Here is a 21,508-nt window from a genome sequence, read left to right on the forward strand (position 1 = left end):
ATGTATAACGAAAATATATATTGTGAATACAGGCATGCTGAACTGGTGTTGCAATACAGCAAGACAAAACAAAAACCCAAAAGGGTGAAGGTGAATTGATCAGAAATGAAAATACCTATAGGAAGCCAAGAGGGCATTTGTTCTATGAGGTAAGAACCAGGAGGTTTACGTCCTACTTGTCATTCAAGGGGGGTGAGGGTAGGGGTGGGAGGGGAGAACGGGGTAGGGGGATGGGGTGGGTGGATGGATTCAGGTTTACTAGTATGAAGGATGAGGAATAACACCATGGTACAATGTACCTGTATTTATACCAAGGCTGTACTGACACATGGAATTTATCGAAAGTCAATATACAAAAAATAATGTAAATGCAATTTGACTTGACTATGGTCGATATGATCTGCACCTAGTGAGGCTACTCAATCTAATAATGCCTCTGACACCCTTCAGGGCAAAGTTGTGAAAAATTGGTGACCCATTAATACTTTCAGGACTGAATTTAATAAGAAAAGGCCAACCCCATGTGAGTGAGGGGAAAACAAGTGCAAATAAGAATGACTGTATGCAAACAGTTGCTGAATGAAAATAGTACAGACTTTTTTTTTTCTTTGTTCCCCCAGGTGCTACCGGTGAAGAAACTCCACATGTGACAGAACCATGTTTGAAGATGCAACGCACATGATGTCTACATGAACAGCTGTGCGTGGGAAAGACTTTCACTTAACAATGTGTTCATCTTTAAAGGAGTCACAATCAAGTGTGTGCATGCACAGCAAAGCTGATGGCAAAAGGTTTGACTGCAACGTCAGGTTTCTGTAAGCATGATGCTACATGTACCTGTGCATATCTACATGTTCCCTTAATTTTATACATGATTATATTTGGTTTACAAGACGGGCAGGCAGCCCTGTCAATTGTGTTAAAGTTGAGTTGTGGACCCTGACTCCAAGATTCAGCCTGCAAATCCCATGTGTGTCTGAGATGGGGGGGGGGGGGGGGCCTACGGGGGGCATTTTGCAGAAGAAAGAATCAAACTGTGGAGAGGTTTGATGGGATGGGTGAAGACACATGTCTGTTCCACAGCAAGCAATGTTGTTGATAAATATACATTTTTTAAAAATCGTTTTACAGTTTATGAGGTTTTTCTATAATGTACACAGATGATGAAAAGTGTTTTCCAGGCAGCAAATGATTTTGCACACAGCTATATGATACATTAAGAGCATTTTTTTTTCTTTGAGTTTGTTCTGTTCCTTGAAGTTAAGCTCATAATGTTGTAATTATTGCCCCTATTCATAATTAGATGAATTGATATTTTAATGAAATTCAGTACAATAATACCACAAGGGAATAGACTCTAAAACTTTCAATGATTAAATAAAAATCACAATGGAATTGTGACTTCAAAATGTTCACTACTCATATCATTACTGATTGCAAAAGACTGTTATTAAAAGAATGCAAGAAGTTATCATGTGCTATATACATATCTGTAGTTTGGTCAGTGAATGATACATTAACATCAGTATGTAGTAATATTCATCTGTACATTGATGTCAATTACAAGTTTCCGGTTAAGAGGAAGTTTAGGGGGAATCAGGGCTTATATGGATTATGTTTAAATACATATAATAATATTAATGTACATGTGATGGTTGTGTTATGATGAGGTTTGCAGGGGAAATGTCCAACTTTGCCTCTGTAAGAATACCCTTCTTCCTCAATTTTCTTTCTTACAAGAAGGGTGCAAAGGCACAAGGCGAAAAGGACCAACCTTTCGTTCAATCTCAACTCATCACAATATCTAGCAAATTCTACCTTTTAAGACAAAGATATTTACTAGCATAATTAATTTAATGAAGGAACAATTCTGCTATCAAAAGATCTATTGTGACATCAACCAAATGTCTCTCTATTTCCTTTTAAATCTTCTTCTGAAACTGCTTCCACCACAGCAGGAGATTTAGAATGAGAGGCTGGTTTTGCCAATACCTTGTGATTAAATTCATCAATTTTTGGGAAAAGAAGATGGGGGGGGGGGGGGGGGCAGGAGATCAATGAAACTTTGTTGGGTGAGTGAGTGTCGGTGCATGCAAAGGTCATACAATGTGAAAACCCACATGGTTTGGTAGCACACGACCCTATCAACTTACCCACGTCGCTCAACTGAACGGGCTGAGGCTTAGCCACCTTCCCCCTGACTCCCACTTTAGGAGAGCAGGGAGGGGTAAAACCCTCTGTGGAGTTGGTGGTAGGCAAGACAAGGGGGTGTGGGTAATGGGTGGGGCATGGAGGAGTAAGGGAGGGGGGGGGGGAGAGAAAAGTTGAAAGGCGGGGAGAAGGAGGGCAGCGAACGAGAGGGTGGGAGTAGGAAAGGGGGGAAGGGAACAAAAGTGTCACAAACATTGGGCGAGTCATGCACAGGAAACTATACAACAGAGAACAAGAAGTGAGCATTCTTCCATGATGTGTAACTGTATGAAGCCTATCATGCGAACTGCAACTTATCAAGCATTTTCTAGCTAAATACAGTAAAACCTGCTTATAACAGCCACTCTGGAAAATAGTAAAGGTAGCCTTTAAAAACAGGTGGCCACTACTGACAGTTTGGTGGCAAGTTCAACATCATCACTAACTACTTTTAACCCATTGAAGACGGGCTGATTTTGTAACAATACACATTTCCAATAAACCCTTGCCCGAGTATACTCGGGACTCATCCTCAATGGGTTAATACACTTTACTATATTATAGACAGATGGCTGCATAAACAGGTTTGACTGTATGACAAGGCACCAGCTTTAAGCAAAATAAACAGAAATCATGTGATTTTTGCAAAGTTTCTTCTGGTTTCTTGCCAAACTCAGTGCACAGCTGCTAAAGTGCTGGCCTAAATGTGGTTCTAGCAGATTTATTTGTTATTTCTCCAAGTTTTTATTTACCTCCAACACAGTTATAGTTTGTTGACCATCTACTAGGACTACAAATGTTAAAAATCGAACTTCAAGTCAGTAGCGGCACTACACATACTCCATGGTTAAGTCTTTGGAGAAATTAACAGTTGGTGCAGCATATACACCAGAGCATCCAATGAAGAACCTTTAATTCATGAAGCTAGGCAGTCACCAATTTTAGTGTCACCAGTGATTCTGATATTTGATTTTCAAAGCTACCATAGAGTTGAATTAGGATTCAGCAACCACTGGTTAATGCAGTACCCACTAGTTTTACCATCATGCAAACCATTTAGACATTATGACAACAACAGAAACCACATGCACAGGAGATCAAGTAATAAACTTCAAGGGACACAATAGCACAAACAAGCAACTATTTTGTTCATTTCAATTAGGATGGTTTTTCATAGTATACCAATGCTACCAGCGTTAAACCCCTCCCAAAAGTCGCTATAAACACACTGATATTCATCTGAACGTACATGACAAAATAAACAAGCAAAATCATAGGGCAAGTAGCTGGGCGTGTGAAATGTTAATGAACAAAAAATATGTACAAAAAATCCAACAAATTAAGCAAGAGAACTGAACAGATAATGTGAGGATATTGGGATGGATGGAAATTGTCACATTTTGACTTCTTTCCATTTTTTTAGCTATCATATGTGGGGATTGTTGAAGTATGGCCTACACCACAGGATAAATTCACATGGAATACAACACCCTGAGAATGATGTTTCAATACCCAACCCCATTATGTTGGGATGTCTACAATATTTCAGAAAATATGAAGTATAATTTTAACCACAACTCTACGTAAATGCGCTATTTATTTACCATTTGTTTGGATATGACTTCAGTCATGATTTTATATATTTTGCAAGTCTCAAGAAGACAAAGTGGAAGGAAAGTGTGATTGTAAAGACAAAAAGAGGAGGAAGGGGTTAAAAGTGTACCAGAGGGTAATAAGATTCGCCCCTCTACTGGAGCAGGGGGTCTCCCTATTCTTACCAACGGCTTGGCTCAGCCGGGCTTGTGCCTTGGCCTGCTGGTCCCTGTTGGAGGGTGCCTGGGGCTGGGGGGCCTGGCTGGGGATGGGGCAGAGAGCGTTGGGGGGCTTGTACTTGGTGGGGCCGTCTTCCAGCCGCCGACGTCCCCCTTCCTCCTGCTGGTCCTGCTGCTGCAGCCGGAGGAACTTCCGGCGAAGCGTTGATTCGCTGGGACCCGGCAGGATGGAGCTGGATGTGAGTGACAGAAGGGGATGGAAGAGGAATGTTTTACTCACGATGAACAGCTTAATGTGAAAGCCACAGGCATATAGAGCAGTTCATGATGCAGACAACCTTGACCCGTTCGCACTTACAAATTAAGAGTATCATAATGTAAACTAGTCCAGAATCTTTACCCTCACTGATTTTCTTGCATTTCAAGGAGTCCAAGCTGCTATGAATATACAAAAGATCAACTGCCATAAAGACTGGGTCTCATCATGCCAGTGGCATAAAATTCACACTGCAGGAAAGAGACTTTTAGAGTAGAGGCATACAGTTGTACCTTCTAGCCACACCTCATCCCATATGAGGATACGGTCCAGTGCATAAGGCATACTGTATTTGCCCCTCAAAGTTGATACCTGTCATACATGTATCATGGGATAGGGCAAAATGCAATACATGAGGGCTTAAACACATCTGCTCCATTTTCAACCCCCTCTTCAATGTTTCCTGGACTCTTGGAGGTCCTATGAGAACCAAAGACTGCCAACTTTCTCCCTCGGGCTCACCCGCACCCTTGACTCTCCAAATTTAGTGGAAAATGCAGCAAAGGAATACCAGTTTCAAGGGTACAAACTTGTTAAACAGCATTATAGTATTCTGATGAGCAAAAAGGCGTATTTCTGGTGGAAAAAAACAATTTTGCTCAAAAAGTAAAAGCTGGCATCTCTGCAGTTTTAACATGTTCTCTTAGAACATGTGACCACAATGCTTCCCCATCCTCCCGCCCCCACCATCTCCTTCCACCTCTTGAGACATTTTTAGAGATGGGTATCTGCTGCCCTCACCTTGGTTCTCCTTCTTCCTCGATCTCTCGCTCTTCCTCGCTCTCGTTACTGCTGTACTCGAAGTCTGTGCTCAGGTCTTCCACTGCAACACAAAGAAAGGAACAAGAGTTTCTCGGCTCAGTTATCACTTCAAACTCACAACTACTGCTGCATTTCTCGTCTTCATCACTGCCCTTTGCTGAAGTAAAGAACAGAGCAAGAGTTTCTCAGCTCAGTTGTGGCTTAAAACTTATGACTGCTGCTGTATATTTGTCATTGTTCAAGCTTTCTGCTAAATTAAGGATTAGGAGCACACGTTTCTGAAAAACAAGTGCTTAAAAACTCACAGTTACTGTGCTATTCAATCATCTGCACTCAGACCTCCATTAGGAGGAGTGAGTGTGTCTAAATTTAGTACATACTCGAAATCATAATCACTGTCATTGAGGCATTGCATGTAAGAATAGCAAAACTAACAGTTTAACATGAACAAACAGGGGAAGCAGTATTTGCATCATCCTTTCAGACTTGAAATTCACAATCTCAAACTTATGATTTCAAATACAGCTAGTGACATTGTATTGAAAGGCTGAGGAAAAAGAAAATAAGAAGAAAAAAAAAAGAAGCTCCACTTTTCCAACCCTTTCTCATCGACTTGTCATCTCCAAATGGTAAGCAACCTCCCATTTCCATGACAACCACAAGGTGGCTCCCAAGTCTCACCTCTCTTCTTCCTGGTCCTGTCTATATGGTCCTTGAGCTGGATGCGGACCTGCCTCTCATTGGGGAGGTCCTTGATGAAGGAGTGCTTCAGGAGGTGGTTGGTGTCGGGCCTCTGCTGGTAGTTCTTCACCAGACACTTGTCCACAAAGTCTTGGAACTTCTTACTCCTGCGCGAGGAAGAGCGATTATGTAAATTAGTGACGATAACATATTTTGAGTGCAGATAGAGTTGCTATAGTTTTCAAATGTTGATTTTTTTTTTCTAAATAGATAGAATATGTGGAATTAGTGATGATGATGATCACACCATTACCTGTACATCACTATATATCTGCAGGTGTTTTTTTTTTATGATTTCAAGACTTCCCGAAAGTTTTGTAAGTGGTTAAATTCACGATCATGGAGTACAGCAATGAACAGAAAAATTGGAAAGTATGCGAATCCATTCACACAGTAGGAGTGCCTACTAAGCTATTGTCACATGCCTTGTACATGTACTGTGTACTACATACCAGTACATGTAAGCGTGCGCATCACATTCATGTTGGGATCAGAGTAAATAGTTTTGTGTGCTATAATTCTAAAAATAGAATATGACTTGCAAAAAATTGCGCAAATAAAAATCTGCAATATACATGGTATTTATATACGGTATATTGTAGAGAGCATACATCAAATGACTATAAACACTGACAGACTACACAAACTGCCAATTGAATGTGAAATCATGACAACTACCACGATTTACAAACCTGTAGTGACTCAATATTTCCTTACTTTGTAACTTTATATTTTTAATCGCTTTCTGTTTTGTCAAACAAGAGCATGTTTGTCAGGTCGTGTGTGCCTTCTTTTGGCATCAAATACAGCCATTAAAGGGACTGTATAGTACTGGTTGAGGTAGGATTCAGGTTTATAACATTCCTAAGTGAGATAATGAGAAACCTCATATGAAATATGAAAGAGCATGTAATTTTAAGAAGGATTCAAAGTTTATTTGATGAAAATTCGTTTTTCAAGGGCTGAGATATCCAAAAAAGTGATGATAATAATAACAGACGATAGGCCACGCCTTTTATTAGGATCTCTTTGTTTCACTTTGTTTTTGGATATCTCAGCTATTTCAAAACCGATTTTCATCAAATAAACTTTTGATACCCCTTAGAATTGCATGCTCTTTGACATATCATATAGTGGGTTCTGAATATGTCGCAAAACGTTAAAAGCTAAATCCTCACCTCAACCAGAACTGTACACCCCCTTTAAGAAGATCATGGACACAGCGAAACAGTATCATTCCATGCTTTGTCTAAAATCTGAGCTCACAAACCTGATGAATCACTTTATATAGGCATTGTTTGGCAATACATTCTAGTTTGAAAGAAATTAAGATCTCAGTTGCATTCTTCAACATGCTGTGAGCAGTGTTTCTCATGTCGTCTAACTTGAAGCTCTGAAAAACCGAAGCTGAAATTGATCAGTAAACATCCAAAGACAAGAGAAAAAAGCTGTGAATGAAAGGATTTTCCTTACTCCTTTTACCAATGACAGCAGTGTTTATATAAACCAATTCAGAAATCATTCACTCCCACGGATGGTGATAATTGTTCACAAAAATGCTGATACTGAAAGCACCAGTTTTCAAAACTCTGTTGAGTATTTCTCTTCACCTGTGTATCTCAACATGTCAGGCTACACAGTAAGCAAAGTTCAACAACTTTGAAAATCTCAACACCTCAATGTGAAACCAGTATCTCTAAGTGTCAACAAAGAAGAAGAAGAAGAGGGAAGCATCACTTTGGCTAACACCAGCGAAACTTGTTCTCACCACCCTTGGCTATATGATTCACAATCAAAACACTATCTCTAGGTAAACTACACTCTCAAATAGCCATTTCTCGCCATCACCATGGATTCAAAAGTGGCCAGCTCGTTGAACTTTGTATTTTCAACAACAAAAACCCCAAGTGGTTGTAATTCCTTTTGCCCTTGATGGATCAAACTGTGTATGATGTGGTAGTCGACGATTAATGCTATTAGGATCGTGAGTTTCAAGTCGTCTCGCGAGGACAGCAACAAGCAATCATGAAACGAATGAATGGGTCTCACTCTGTGTGCATCGTAATGCCTCCTAAGAAACGGTCACTTTCAGATAACGGTTGTGATCTAAAAGAAATTGATGGGTATCTCTGAGCAATACTGCACATATACAATTAGAAATTTGGATGAGCATTTGAATTTAGTCACTTATCTAACACGGCATCATGCAGGCACTCCAAAGCAGCCATCATGGATGCATGGATTTGAAATCTAGTTACATAATACTAGGCCAAGAGAAAGAGGAACACAAGAACTTGTGAACCGAGCTACAGAGGACAAAAGATTTGGCAGACCAATGCCTTTTCATTCTACCTCCAAAATAGTGATTTCTATTAGCCAACATCAGGTGGGTTTGTAAAAGCAAAAAACAAAAGATTCGCACTATATAATGTAAACAAGAGACCCGCGGGTCTAGCGCTCACCTGAGTATCGCAAGTTCACCTTTCACGCAGTCACTAATCTAAATTATTCACAGCTCTACTAAAATTTGACCAAGCATTCTCAAGTAGAAGATGAAAATGTACAATAAGGGTCCAAATTTTTTAAGATTCCTTAATTTGGGGGGGGGGGGGGGGATTGGGGCCCCCTGGGGCCCTCTGGGTGGGGCATGGTGCCCATTTTGATAAATTGAGATCCTGACCCCCTAGGGATGCTACCTGCCAAGTTTGACAAAAATCCATCATGAGGTTTTCAGGAAGAAGATGAAAATGTACAATTCAGGCCCCCATTTGGACCTTCCCAACCCCCCCCCCCCCCCACCCCCTGCCCCCAAGAGGGGCACCCCTGGATCTGCTATGAACAAACTTGAAACTACAGTCATTAATGTACTCACTCATAGTATTATCTTAGCTCCATAACTTCTGATTCTAGAGAAGATTTTTAAAGATTCCTTCATTTTGGGGGGGGGGGGGGGGGTTAGGCCCCCCTGGGGCCCCTGGGTGGGGCATGGTGCCCATTTTAATAAATTGAGATCCTAACCCCCTAGGGATGCTACCTGACAAGTTTGGTGAAAATTGGTCATGGGGTTCTCAAGAAGAAGATGAAAATGTACAATTTAGGCCCCATTAGGACCCCTCCCCACCCCCCTCCCCTGGGTCCCAAGGGGGGCACCCCTGATTCTGCCATGAACAAACTTGAAACTACAGTCAGCAATGTACTAACTCATTGTATTAACTTAGCTCTATCACTTCTGGTTCTAGAGAAGAAGATTTTTACAGATTCCTTAATTTTGGGGGGTTTGGGCCCCCCTGGGGGCCCCCTGGGTGGGGCATGGTGCCCATTTTAACAAATTGAGTTCCTAACCCCCTAGAGATGCTACCTGCCAAGTTTGATGAAAATCGGTCTTGGGGTTTTTAAGAAGAAGATGAAAATGTAAAAAGTTTACGCACGGCGGACGCCGGACGCCGGACGACGCACGACGGACGCCGGACGAAGGGCGATCGCAATAGCTCACTTGAGCCTTTGGCTCAGGTGAGCTAATAAAAAATAACTATAATGTTTGCCCCATTTGGTGATTATTTCATTTTCTTGAAAAGAAAATACTCCAAGGGACTAATGGTTGTTAACCAATGCTAAAACATATGGAGATATACGTACATTTTATTGAGTCCTACGTATCGAGATAAATGTAGGTTTTGTTCCTCAGTCCCACATACAGGGATGTATGTATGTTTTGTTACATAGTCCCACATGTGTGTATCTGTGGGATTGCCATTCCGCGCTGTCTGTAGGTGCTGAGGAGCTGTAAATTCACACATACTCCATGAACTACCCTTGCCGACTGCTTTTGTTATGTCACTGCAAAGGCGACCGACTTACCATTTCTTTGACTTCAGCTTTGGTTTCGGATTTCTGGGAATCAGAAATAGCGCCCTCATTGGATGCATGTCGCAGAGAGCTGCAAATGAAAAAGTCGGAAATGAAAAGACACATTTTACACGTGAACATCCAATTAGTAAACCCCCTCCCCAAAGAGATGTAGAAATGTTCACAGATTTTGTACAGGGCTTCCTACGCTTGGTGGGCAACATGTTAATGTACCAGCAGCTTTCTTATTAATTGTTATCAATTACAGACAGTAACTAATCTTCAAAAGATGATCTTAATTTTGGGGGGTCTAAAAGTGCCTTGGTAACACACATACAAAGTTGAAGGATGAACATGGTACATGACTACAGGACACAAAATGCATATACAGAGAGATCTGAGCAAGGATAAAATATTTTACATGGTAAGGGAATATCATCATAATCAATTTTGACATGCACAGCCAGATTTTCAGAAAAAGGTAAAATTCATTGCAACTAATTGACATATTGCCTTTCATCAACATGAAAACAGCTATTAGGCTATTCAGAGTTTGAGTAGCAGCCACGATAAAAAATCATGGGCATACACGCTCGGGTGGAATTTGAATCCACGACCTCCTGATAATCTATACAGGTGTCATATCCACTAGACTACCGAGCTTCAGCCTGACAGCTCGTGATGGTTCTAAAAAGTCGAAAGTTCAGCTTACGAGGTTGTCCCTCAGCCATCTCCAGGGCGGTGATACCCAGTGACCACAAGTCGCTCTTGTTGTCGTATGTGGCATCGGGATTCTCGTCGCAGGCAATGACCTCCGGCGCCATCCAATAGGGCGTCCCGATGAAGGTGTTTCTCCTGCCGATGGTCTTGTCCAGCTGAGCACTGACCCCAAAGTCCACTGAGAAAAGAAAAATGATTAAAAAATGATGAGATATGATGAGACAAGAGACAATGACTCGGTGTACCCATGAGATAGTGTTTCTGATGTCTTCTCATCCCTGTTTATGATCAAATCATTCTTTTAACCCGTTGAGGACGAGTCCTGAGTATACTCATATGGGAAATGCATGATGGAGCAAAATCAGTCCGTCCTCAACAGGTTAGGAGATAGAGATTGCATTGGCAAATATATATAAAGATAAACAAATAAGTAGACAGACAGACAGCTAGCCAGACTGACTGATTGATAGATAAACAGATAGACTAATAAATGTTTCATGTTAGTGTAAAATGCCTGATTTGAACTTTAACCCAGACACAGATAAGTATAGATAGATAGATAGATAAACAGATAGATAGATAGATAGATATATAGATAGATAGAGAGTGAGATAGATATATAGATAGATAGATAGATAGGTACCAGCAGATAGATAGGTAGACAGATGGATAGATTGATGGATAGGTCGACAGATAGATAGATAGACAGATAGATAGATAGACAGACAGATAGATAGGTAGATAGATGGATAGATAGACAGATAGATAGATAGGTAGATAGACAGGTAGATTGATAGACAGATAGACAAATAGATGGATAGATAGACAAATAGATATGTATACATATAGACAGATAGATAGGTAGATAGACAGATAGACAGGTAGATTGATAGACAGATAGATAGATGGATAGATAGATTGCGAGATAGATAGATATAATATATATATGTTTCATGTTCGCATACTGTGCCTGATTTGAACTTTAGAATACTTTCACTCTCTTATACATGCCACTTCATGACAAAACAGAGAGTACAGCAGAAGGGCAGCTTTGAGTAGATTCGTATGTGTGTACGTGTTCAGGAATGCACAATGGTATGTGACCTTGCAATTGCATACCATGTGATATGCTGGAAAAAACAATACAAAAACACTCACCTGAAAAAAAAGTAAGTAATATATGTTCAGAACTTTTTCAGAAAATCCTCCCCTCACAGACAGCTTTCCGAACACATCATCAAAATCATCAGTCACTTGAAAATGATAGTCTGTTTGACTTTCCTTCTTAAAAAAAGAAAAAAGAAAAAAAAGCTTTACCAGAGATACCCAACTCCCCCTTTGCCCAAAGAGGAGATAAGATATTCTTTCTAAGTTGTTACTGAAATATATCAAGCATGCATCATGAGCAGTAGAGTAGCATAATTTGGCATCTCCACCCCTACTTCAACCTTCTTTTTTTTTTCCTTAAAAAAAAAAAAAAAAAAAAAAAAAAAACATCAAAGTCTGCCACTCGGCACTAGCAATTCATTATGCAAATTTTTGATGCACGGCAGACCCGGCCAAGCCGACAGCCACGGCCGGGCTTGGAATATCAATGCATCCCTCGTTCGAGTCCCTCCAGTCCCACGAGCAATGCAGTCTTCCGAAGAGTCTTACTCAATATCTCAAGAAGAAGACGAAGAAGAAAAAAAAAACACATATAAAAACCCCCAAAGAGTCATGTGATACGATCAAAGAACCAAGCTGGGTTGGTTTAAAGCAGATGACACGGCAGAGCTCCCCCCCCCCCCATGTTCTGATACGACGCCAGAAGATTTGAATGAGATACCTCCAGTTCTCATGACTAAATCAAAACAGGTTTCTCCATACTTGCTTGTTTATTCTGGTGGATGGTATTCCACAAATAATTCATAATTTCTGGCACCATCTATTTTCTGTGAGGTGTCAGAAGAAGATATGAAATAACATATTGTGTGAATCCGTATCGAAAAATTTTCACCTCCCTCAAAAGGAAGGCATGTTGTCATCTGGTGTCTTTAAGTAACCCTTCCTGTGCCACATACTTTCGACAGTTTGTTCAATGCTGTGGGGTTTTCTGTGCCAATCAGCACTCATGGTGCACAAATGGTTTAAAGGACAAGTTCACCTTTATTAACATAAGGATTGAGAGAATGCAGCAATATTAATAGAACACATCAGTGAAAGTTTGAGGAAAATTGGACAATCAATGCAAAAGTTATGAATTTTTAAAATTTTTGTGTTGGATCCGCTGGATGAGGAGACTACTAAGGCTCATGATGTCATATGAGTACAACAGCATAAAGAAAATACGAAGAAAATTCAACATATTTTCACTTTTTTCGCATAATAAAAGAGTACTTGACTTGCCTCTTTCTAAAGGCAATGGGAATAATATTACCCATAACATATGTCAGTAACGAGTCAAGGGAATTAGTACTTTTTTCAAAAGATGAAATTTTGTGAAATTCTCTTTTTATTTTCCTTATATTGTTGTACGCATGTGACATCATACACTGCAGTAGTCTTCTCATTCAGCGGTGGCTGCACAAAAACTTCAAAAATTCATAACTTTTGAACGGATTGTCCGATTTTCCTCAAACTTTCAATGATGTGTTCTACTAATATTGCTACATTCTCTCAATCCTTATGTTAATGAAGGTGAACTTGTCCTTTAATAAGAGCGAAATAAACCAAATTGAACTGATGCTATAAAGTAAACTATTCATACTGACTAGAAACTCCTCCAGGTTTCGGATTCATATTAACATAAACTTTTAGTCCACTGTGACCTGATTGGCCGAGGCTGAGAAATGCCACGATTTCTTACGCGTGCAGCTCCTTGTGGACGATGTCAATGGCCGAAATGACCCTCCCTGACCCTGGCTATACCATGAATAGAAACAAAAACAAGACAAAAAACAACAAAAGAAAACAGAAGAACCACTCACCTAATTTGACCTCTGCATCTTCTGTGAGAAGGACGTTCTGACCTTTGATATCTCTGTGGATGACATGGTTGGCATGGAGATGACTCAAACCCTGCAAAGAAAGACAGGACAGAAAGAAATCCACAAATAATGATTAAAGGGATGGTATAGTATTAATTGAGGTGAAGCTTGAGCTTTTGATTTTTTGTGAGATACTTAGGAACCGCTTTAAAAACATTAAAAGAGTATACAATTTTAAGAGGTATTGAAAGTTCATTTGATGTAAATCGGCTTTGAAATGGCTGAGAATTAAAAAAAAAAAACAGTAAAATAAAAGCAATCCTAATAAAAGGTAGATCCCACCTTTCATTGGGATTGCTTTGCTTTGGATATCTCAGCCACTTCAAGACCAATTTTCATTAAAAAACTGTTAATTCCTCTTAGAATTATATGCTCTTTCATATTTCATTAGAGTTTTCTCATTATCTCATAAAATTATCATCAAATGTTAGAAACCTGAAGCCCCATCTCAACCAAAACTGTGCTATCCCTTTAAAACCAAAATGTAGTTCTAGTATGCTTGCAGAACTGTCAATTTTAGCTAGATTATGTACACGTATGCATAAATGTCTGGAATAATACTGGAATAACACAATTTTAGTGGGATAATGATGAAAATGAAGAGTATTTTCAAAAAAGGTTCACAGGAAGTCCATAATCTAAGAACTTACCCAATCATGGTTGCTATGTAAATTTGCATAATCGATTATATCGATAATTGACAAATCGGGGGCCCGTTTCATAAAACTTGTTATCAATGACAACTGCCACATTGCTATGACAAATTAGCTCTCAGCCAATCAGATGCAAGGATTTCAGTAGATTGTCACATCTATGACAACATGTCACTGACGACAAGTTTTATGAAACGGGCCCCAGGTCAACAAACTTCCACCCGAGAGTGAATCGCAAGCAGCTCAATGAAAAATATGACTGCAGGGGCACAACAGATCATCACATAATGTTCTACAGTCCGAAAATGCTGAACAGGAGGGCTATTCTGGAATAATAGTCGTGTACTGCAATCAAAATTACTCTGCAGTTTTGATCTCAAATTACTCCCAAACAACTCATCATCCTGGCAAATTGTGGCAGCCAGGTAAGTTTCTTGGTAGACCCTTTTGATGTATTGCAAGCAAATTCCAGGTGGTAAAAGATGATTTTTTTTGAGTGCTTCTGAGAACTATATTTTCTAGCTTTAAGCAACATAAAACAAGAAGGGAGTCAATGCACCCCAATACAATGATGTGGTGCCTTATACACGACTTTATGGTGAACATATATCATATTTCATGACTACAAATTTCTCTTCAGAGGCTCAGAAACATCACTCCATCAACAGAAACATGAAAGAAAAATAAGATACTAAAGTATCTTATGTATAATTAAACTCACATACGAACTCATATTTGATTACACTACTTCTATGAAGTGCATACTTCCCCCACCCCACACATACCACTGGTGACACATACGTACCAGTACACACACTATCATGTGCAAACAATTGAGTATCATGTAAATATCAGCTCCACCCTTGTTAATGTGCAAGATAATTGCCACTTTCATACTCAACATTTATGCATACAATGTATCTTAGTACCATAGGTTGGGACTGGCCATTCCAAAAGCCTGCCCAATGCTTGCCTAACATAATTACAAGTACTGAACATAGACTGGATTCCCCTAGTATCAAAAGGTACCAATACTTGTATATGATGCGAACAAGTTCACTGAACAGCCTACTACTACACACTGTAGGTCCTAAGGAAATAGTCATGAATACATGTATATCCACAAATCTGTACGCACTGAAAGACCATATATCTGCATTGAAAGGCCCTATGTGTGTTGAAATGTCATAGGTGAAATTTTAACAGATATGATTAATGTGTTGAAACTCGTCTCTTACTAATCATATCTGACTGATATCGAATTAATTGGCAGTGTTTCCCAAGCCACATTTACTGTGTGACTAACATACAATCAGTACACTGTTTGGGGTTTACAATGTATACTAGCGGCATGTCATCTTGATTCTCGTCTGTACCATACAAGTGTACTCGGCACCTAAAAATAACCAGAACAAAGACAATTTGTAGTCTCCTCTACCAGACCTTCACCAGCAAAAAGCAATGCTAAAAGTTCCCATCCCTCTTGCAGTGAATAGTAGGCATGTTCTTACATTGTGTGTTGTAGACATTGTCTGTTCAACAAGTACAATAGATCGTGTATTTGAAACATTTTTTCTAGGACTTTCTATTGTAGGACAACATTTTTCTAGGACCTGGTAAAATGGGTCACAAGGTATACTAAACCTTATCATGGTTTTATTGGCAGAATTGATAGACATGTTGATAAATTTGACCTGAACATGCTTGTCCTAATTTTGCATTTACAACCATTGCCAGTCTCCTGGTTGAGCTTCCAATACACAAAGACATACCCTTAGTCTTTGCAATTCAGCCACTCACTTTGCATCAGGCAAAGCATAACAAATTGCTGCCATTTACAAACGCGACATCACCTGCTAACTTCTACGGCTGCAGAAATGATGCACTGACTGCATGATAACAATTAACTGCAAACATGCTCTTCTCAAACGTCATAGAAGTGCCGACATCACTTACATGACTGTGAAAGTAATACTAGTACCTTTAAAGGGACTGTACAGTACTGGTTGAGGTGGGGATTCATGTTTTGAACATTCCTAAGTGAGATAATGAGAAACCTCTTATGAAATATGAAAGGGCATGTAATTTTAAGAAGGATTCAACGTTCATTTGATGAAAATTGGTTTTCAAATGGCCGAGATATAAAAAAAAATGATAATAATAAAAGGCGACAGGCAACGCCTTTTATTAGGATCTCTTTGTTTCACTTGTTTTTGGATATCTCAGCCATTTATAAACCGATTTTCATCAAATAAACTTTTGATACCCCTTAGAATTACATGGTCTTCGACATCCCATAGAGTGGTTTCTGAATATCTCGCAAAACGTTAAATGCTAAATTCTCACCTCGACCAGAACTGTACACACCCTTTAAAGGTCCTGTTTACCTTTGGGAGCAGTGATTTAAAAAATATTCAAGATATCACTTTTGATGCATATGTGTAGGTCAGTTGTATCACAAAACATCTTACCATATAAAAATTTCGCAATAAAGCCTACAATAGATATCACTATTTTTCTCAATAAACGACAACTGTAGACGGTTTAGTCCAAAAATAACTTTACTATCGTTCACAGTTTGTACATCTAACAATACTTATATGTAACACCGATTATACTGATTAATATTTTCATATATGGGTTGTTTCTATCCCTAAATCACATTCTAGAACTATTTTGAAACATTAAAACTGGGTTTTTGTTTCATCTGCAAATGGTAAATAATGCCTTAAATTGTACACTGTGTGATAATCAGAAGATATAATCCTACAGCTCTTCATTCATATTTTGATTATGTGAAACTCCTTCTCGAAAGTTACACAATGTGGTACGTGATGTAAAGACAACATCCACCATGACTTGCAAAAGTGAAGCATCACGAGCATCATATCACAATGTGCAGCTGTATGGATGCTCATAACTTGCAAATACACTGAAAATTCAAACGAAACTCCGTCAAGGTAAATTCCAGATACAGAAACCGAATCTGCTGCAGCAATAAATAACTCAAGACAATCCATAAATTGAGGACATTTTTATTTTTTATTCCTCTGCCAAGAAGTATCGCTGGAGGCATTTTTTTTTTTTTTGTATGACAAGTGGTCTATTGTATGTGTCTTCATTGATCACGCATATCTGAGAGCCTATAAAACTTTGCTCAGATCAAGAAGGGTTTTGAGTAGACAAAATATACTATTTAAAGACCACTACATTTTGCAATCAAATGTTTGACACGCTGTCAGAATGATGGATATCTGTGTGATTCACACAAATTATAATCCAGCTGTATTTTGCAGAGTACATGATCTAAAAACAAAACAAAACAAAACAAAACAAAACAAAACAAAACAAAACAAAACAAAACAAAACAAAACAAAACAAAACAAAATAAAACAAAACAAAACAAAGCAAACCAAACTAACAAAATATAAAATTCTGTTCCTTATATGCAATAATTATGAAATCAGATCAGTAGAGAACACCATTACGGTTGGCATCCAATCAAAATTTTGACGCACATATATCCTATTAAATTTACAGCAGACTTTTGTGGTATACAGCTGTATGCTAGTAAGAGTGCTTGCGAGAGTTGGTTGCCAGCAAAGACAAATTTGGAATGCAATGTACATTCAAAATACCTTAAAAGTACTTCCTATTTCAAATATATTTCTGGAAAGAAGTGTCAATTAAAGTAGTCCATTAAGAGTCACAATTAATAGCCATGGGGCAATGAAAATTGATTAACGTACAGGTAGTCCATGACTAGTTTTTGAAAATGTTTTATGTCTCGAGACATGAAGTGAAACAAGTCTCTGGGCGCCAAAAAGTCTGCAAGGTGAGACTAGTATCAAGGGACTAGAAATCGACCACGACCAAATATGCCTGGTATGAAGGCAATGTGAGTGTATAATGGGGAGCGGAGCTGCCAAACCAAGGCCTGTTCCAAGACGATGATCCAAGGGGTGGGAAAATGTCTAGTCACATGCAGCCTGCATTAAGGTCTCAAATATCCAAATGATAAAGAAATGAACATTTATGTTCTTATGAAATACGATCACCATTTAAAAGCTCAAGAATTCTCAGAAACTCCCTCCATCTTCATCCCTTCAAAAGGAAATCAAGAGCACAGACCTGCCAACCTCTTCAGCTTAAAGGACAAGTCCACCTTGATATACATTAGGATTGAGAGAATGCAGCAATATTAGTAGAACACATCAGTGAAAGTTTGAAGAAAATCGGGCAATCCGTTCAAAAGTTATGAATTTTTGAAGTTTTTGTGCAGTCACCGCTGGATGAGAAGACTACTGCAGTGCATGATGTCACATGCGTACAACAATATAAGGAAAATATAAAGAGAATTTCACTAAATTTCATCTTTTGAAAAAAGTACACGTTTCCGCGACTCGTTACCGACAAATGTTATGGGTAATATTATTCCCCCTGCCTTTAGAAAGAGGCAAGTCAAGTGCTCTTTTATTATGTGAAAAAAGTGAAAATATGTTGAATTTTCTTTACATTTTCTTTATACTGTTGTATGCATATGACTCACAAGCTGTAGAAGTCTCCTCATCCAGCGGTTCCAACACAAAAATTTTAAAAATTCATAACTTTTGCATCGATTGTCCAATTTTCCTCAAACTTTCACTGATGTGTTCTACTAATATTGTTGCATTCTCTTGGTCCTTATGTTTATGAAGGTGAACTTGTCCTTTAAAGAACATATACTGACACACAGTGAACACACTTTGTAGGCAAAAATCACATTTTGCTTTAAAAGATTGGAAAATTGCATCATAAATGAAGCATAGAACATAAAACTTCAAAAAACAATATCATTACATTTGAAAAAGCTTAGTTTCAATTCATGAAGAAGGGGGGAAAAACCCCCTACAATGTACTAGGAAAACATAGGGGCCTAATTGTTAGCAGTTCCAAGAATGCTTCATTAGCGCACAATGAAAACTCAGACTAAGAAGGCTGTAATCTGATACATATTCTCTATACAGGATATAGTTTCCCTTCAATGGCGTACACTGTCAGGCAGAAAAAAAAAAATCATTGTCTGTCTCAAAAACTTTCTGTTCGTGCATGGTAATGTTCTTCAATCAGACATGGTCACTCACAAGATGTTGAAAGACTATCCAAGTAGCTAATCATGAAACAGAAAAATCAATATTTTTGTTTAAGATAATCTTGGGAGGTGCTACATAGGCCTAAATATATCGTGGTCACACCTTAATAACACAAAACTAAACACTTTTTTTTTTGGGGGGGGGGGATCCTTCAACATTATTGTGACTGTCATGATAAGGCTATCAGAGGTAATCGCAGGGAGATAGCTGTATCAACATTTAAAACAAAATTTTCCAAAAGACCTTTGTGTGAATATACATATCTACATATAACATATCAGATAACAGAATAAAAAAAAAATACGGGCAAGGCAATACAAAGTTTTCATTATTTCATGCATAGATAAAAATTATTCCTCAAAAATTCCTAGAGCAGAGGAATCCAACTATGGACTGTGTGTTTGTTCGTGATTACTATTACAACATGCACAACGAGGAAAATTTGTATACCATCATGATACTGACTGGATTGAACAACTCATAATCCTATTACCCATAAACTTGCATTATTCTATAACAGGGTTGGGGAACAACCATCGGTGTTGGACGTAGGAGAGCATCTGGCATTTGCATTCCATGGACAAAGTCTATGCTTTTACACACTCCTCGTGAATTACAGGTTCAGTGTTATATCATGCACGGTTTGAGCTGCATAGCATGCCTCTAATAAGCTAGAATTAAAGACACTATTTGATACAGTTGTGGAGGCTAAATTTCAGAAATTGTCAAACTTTGCTAACTAAACTGTATAATAATGCTCAATTGCATGAATAAAACTCACAAACTCTAATGAACATACAGAAGTATTTAAATAAGAATTGTACTGTCAGTATCAAGAGGTATCTATGAACAAATATCAATGTGCTAAAAAAGAAGAAGATATGTTTACAAAATGGATTATTCTAACACTACTGTTTATGAGAAATACTGACTATGGCAAATCTGATCACTCACAGATCTTTTTAAATCTTTTTTTAACGTGTTTTGACAAATTTAGTATTCATTTTAAAAAGCAAAGTTTTTATAGCTTAATACTCTGAAACCATACCAGAGACCACAAAGGACTACACAGCCAAGACTTGAAAACTGGAAACATGATAAAAACAGTGCCTTTAATGTACCCTGCTAAATAAATTTAATACCCCATACATAATAAATGAACGTGGTATACAGCAGTGCTTCGCATCTGCCTACGGTATGTCTCGTACCCCAACATCCTGGTTCATTTGCACTATGGCTAACTGTGACAAAACATGCTACTTTCTCATTTTCATTCTATGTCTCGGGTTAATACTACTCTCAAATTAATTCTCCTATTAAATGCCATAGACTAAACTCCAGTCATATTAAGAGAGTTGAAGATAGTTCCCCCGCCATGCAAAGTAATTATTTAGTGTAAGAGCATAAAACCAAACTCATAGATCAGCAATAGTATGGAAACACAAAATCACAGAATTTAACCAGCATGCATAGTCTATTCTTAATCAGTTCCAGCATGATTCCTTTCTGCAACATTGCATTTTTTTTATTCCTTATGTGCAACTATGGCAGATGTATGAAAAAAATTTACTTATAATTACCACGCCCCCCCGCCAAAAAAAAAATTCAAATCAAATTTATCTTTCCATCAAAATCTACACTACGTTATGATCATTTCCTTCAATCATCTGTTAAACAATCAATCATGATTAATCAAATGATAATGTCATCATTTGTTAAGAACTCCTTATTTGGTAAGAGAAAGAAATGGCACAACATTGAATACAAATCACTAAATTGAGATATTAGAATACAATCATATTATACATGTATCATGATCAAGATACACTTATATCAATGAAATTATTTTCCCATACTCTCTCCCGAAAAGGAGGCATTTAGGTTCATCAAAAGTGCTTGACAAAATCCTAATTTTAGTCTTCACGATGTGTTGAATGACAAGTGAGCACATGATGTCATGTGAAATAACTGTCTCCGAGCCAAAAATCACATACGGTGTAGTTGTGTGCCCATGGGCAACATGGTTGTTACATGTACTTTCTTCTTGCATCTTCCATTCAATTTTAAAGTTGGCAACTCATTGACTGCATGGTATCATCTCTTGTATTTGATAATACTTCCTTTTAAAGGTAAAACTTAGTTTTCACTGGGGCTCAACATTCATCTTCCCCCACTTGGAATTTGCTTGCAATGTAGCGAAAGGGTCTACTGAAGAAACTTATCTGGGTGTTGTAAATTACCAGGATGATGGGTTGTTTGGGAATATTTTACTGTGCCAATACTGTTGGCATACACTTTTGGTCAATATATCGCATTTTCTTCATTACCCAACTGATATTGTGTAACC

General features: G+C 38.4%; 1 protein-coding gene across 1 annotated transcript in view; it reads right to left on the reverse strand.

Moving 5' to 3' along the window:
• LOC140244438 (mitogen-activated protein kinase kinase kinase kinase 4-like) overlaps positions 1–21,508 on the reverse strand; it is an 80,824-nt gene that overhangs the window by 24,091 nt on the left and 35,225 nt on the right. Inside the window, exons 7-12 of the mRNA XM_072324078.1 lie at positions 13,317–13,407; positions 10,340–10,525; positions 9,640–9,718; positions 5,722–5,888; positions 5,020–5,101; positions 3,969–4,195 (exon numbers count right to left, since the gene is read on the reverse strand). Of these exons, the coding sequence (XP_072180179.1) occupies positions 3,969–4,195; positions 5,020–5,101; positions 5,722–5,888; positions 9,640–9,718; positions 10,340–10,525; positions 13,317–13,407 (832 nt within the window). The remainder of the gene's footprint in view (positions 1–3,968; positions 4,196–5,019; positions 5,102–5,721; positions 5,889–9,639; positions 9,719–10,339; positions 10,526–13,316; positions 13,408–21,508) is intronic.

The sequence above is a fragment of the Diadema setosum genome, chromosome 21, assembly GCF_964275005.1.
Source record: "Diadema setosum chromosome 21, eeDiaSeto1, whole genome shotgun sequence".
NCBI lineage: Eukaryota > Metazoa > Echinodermata > Echinoidea > Diadematoida > Diadematidae > Diadema > Diadema setosum.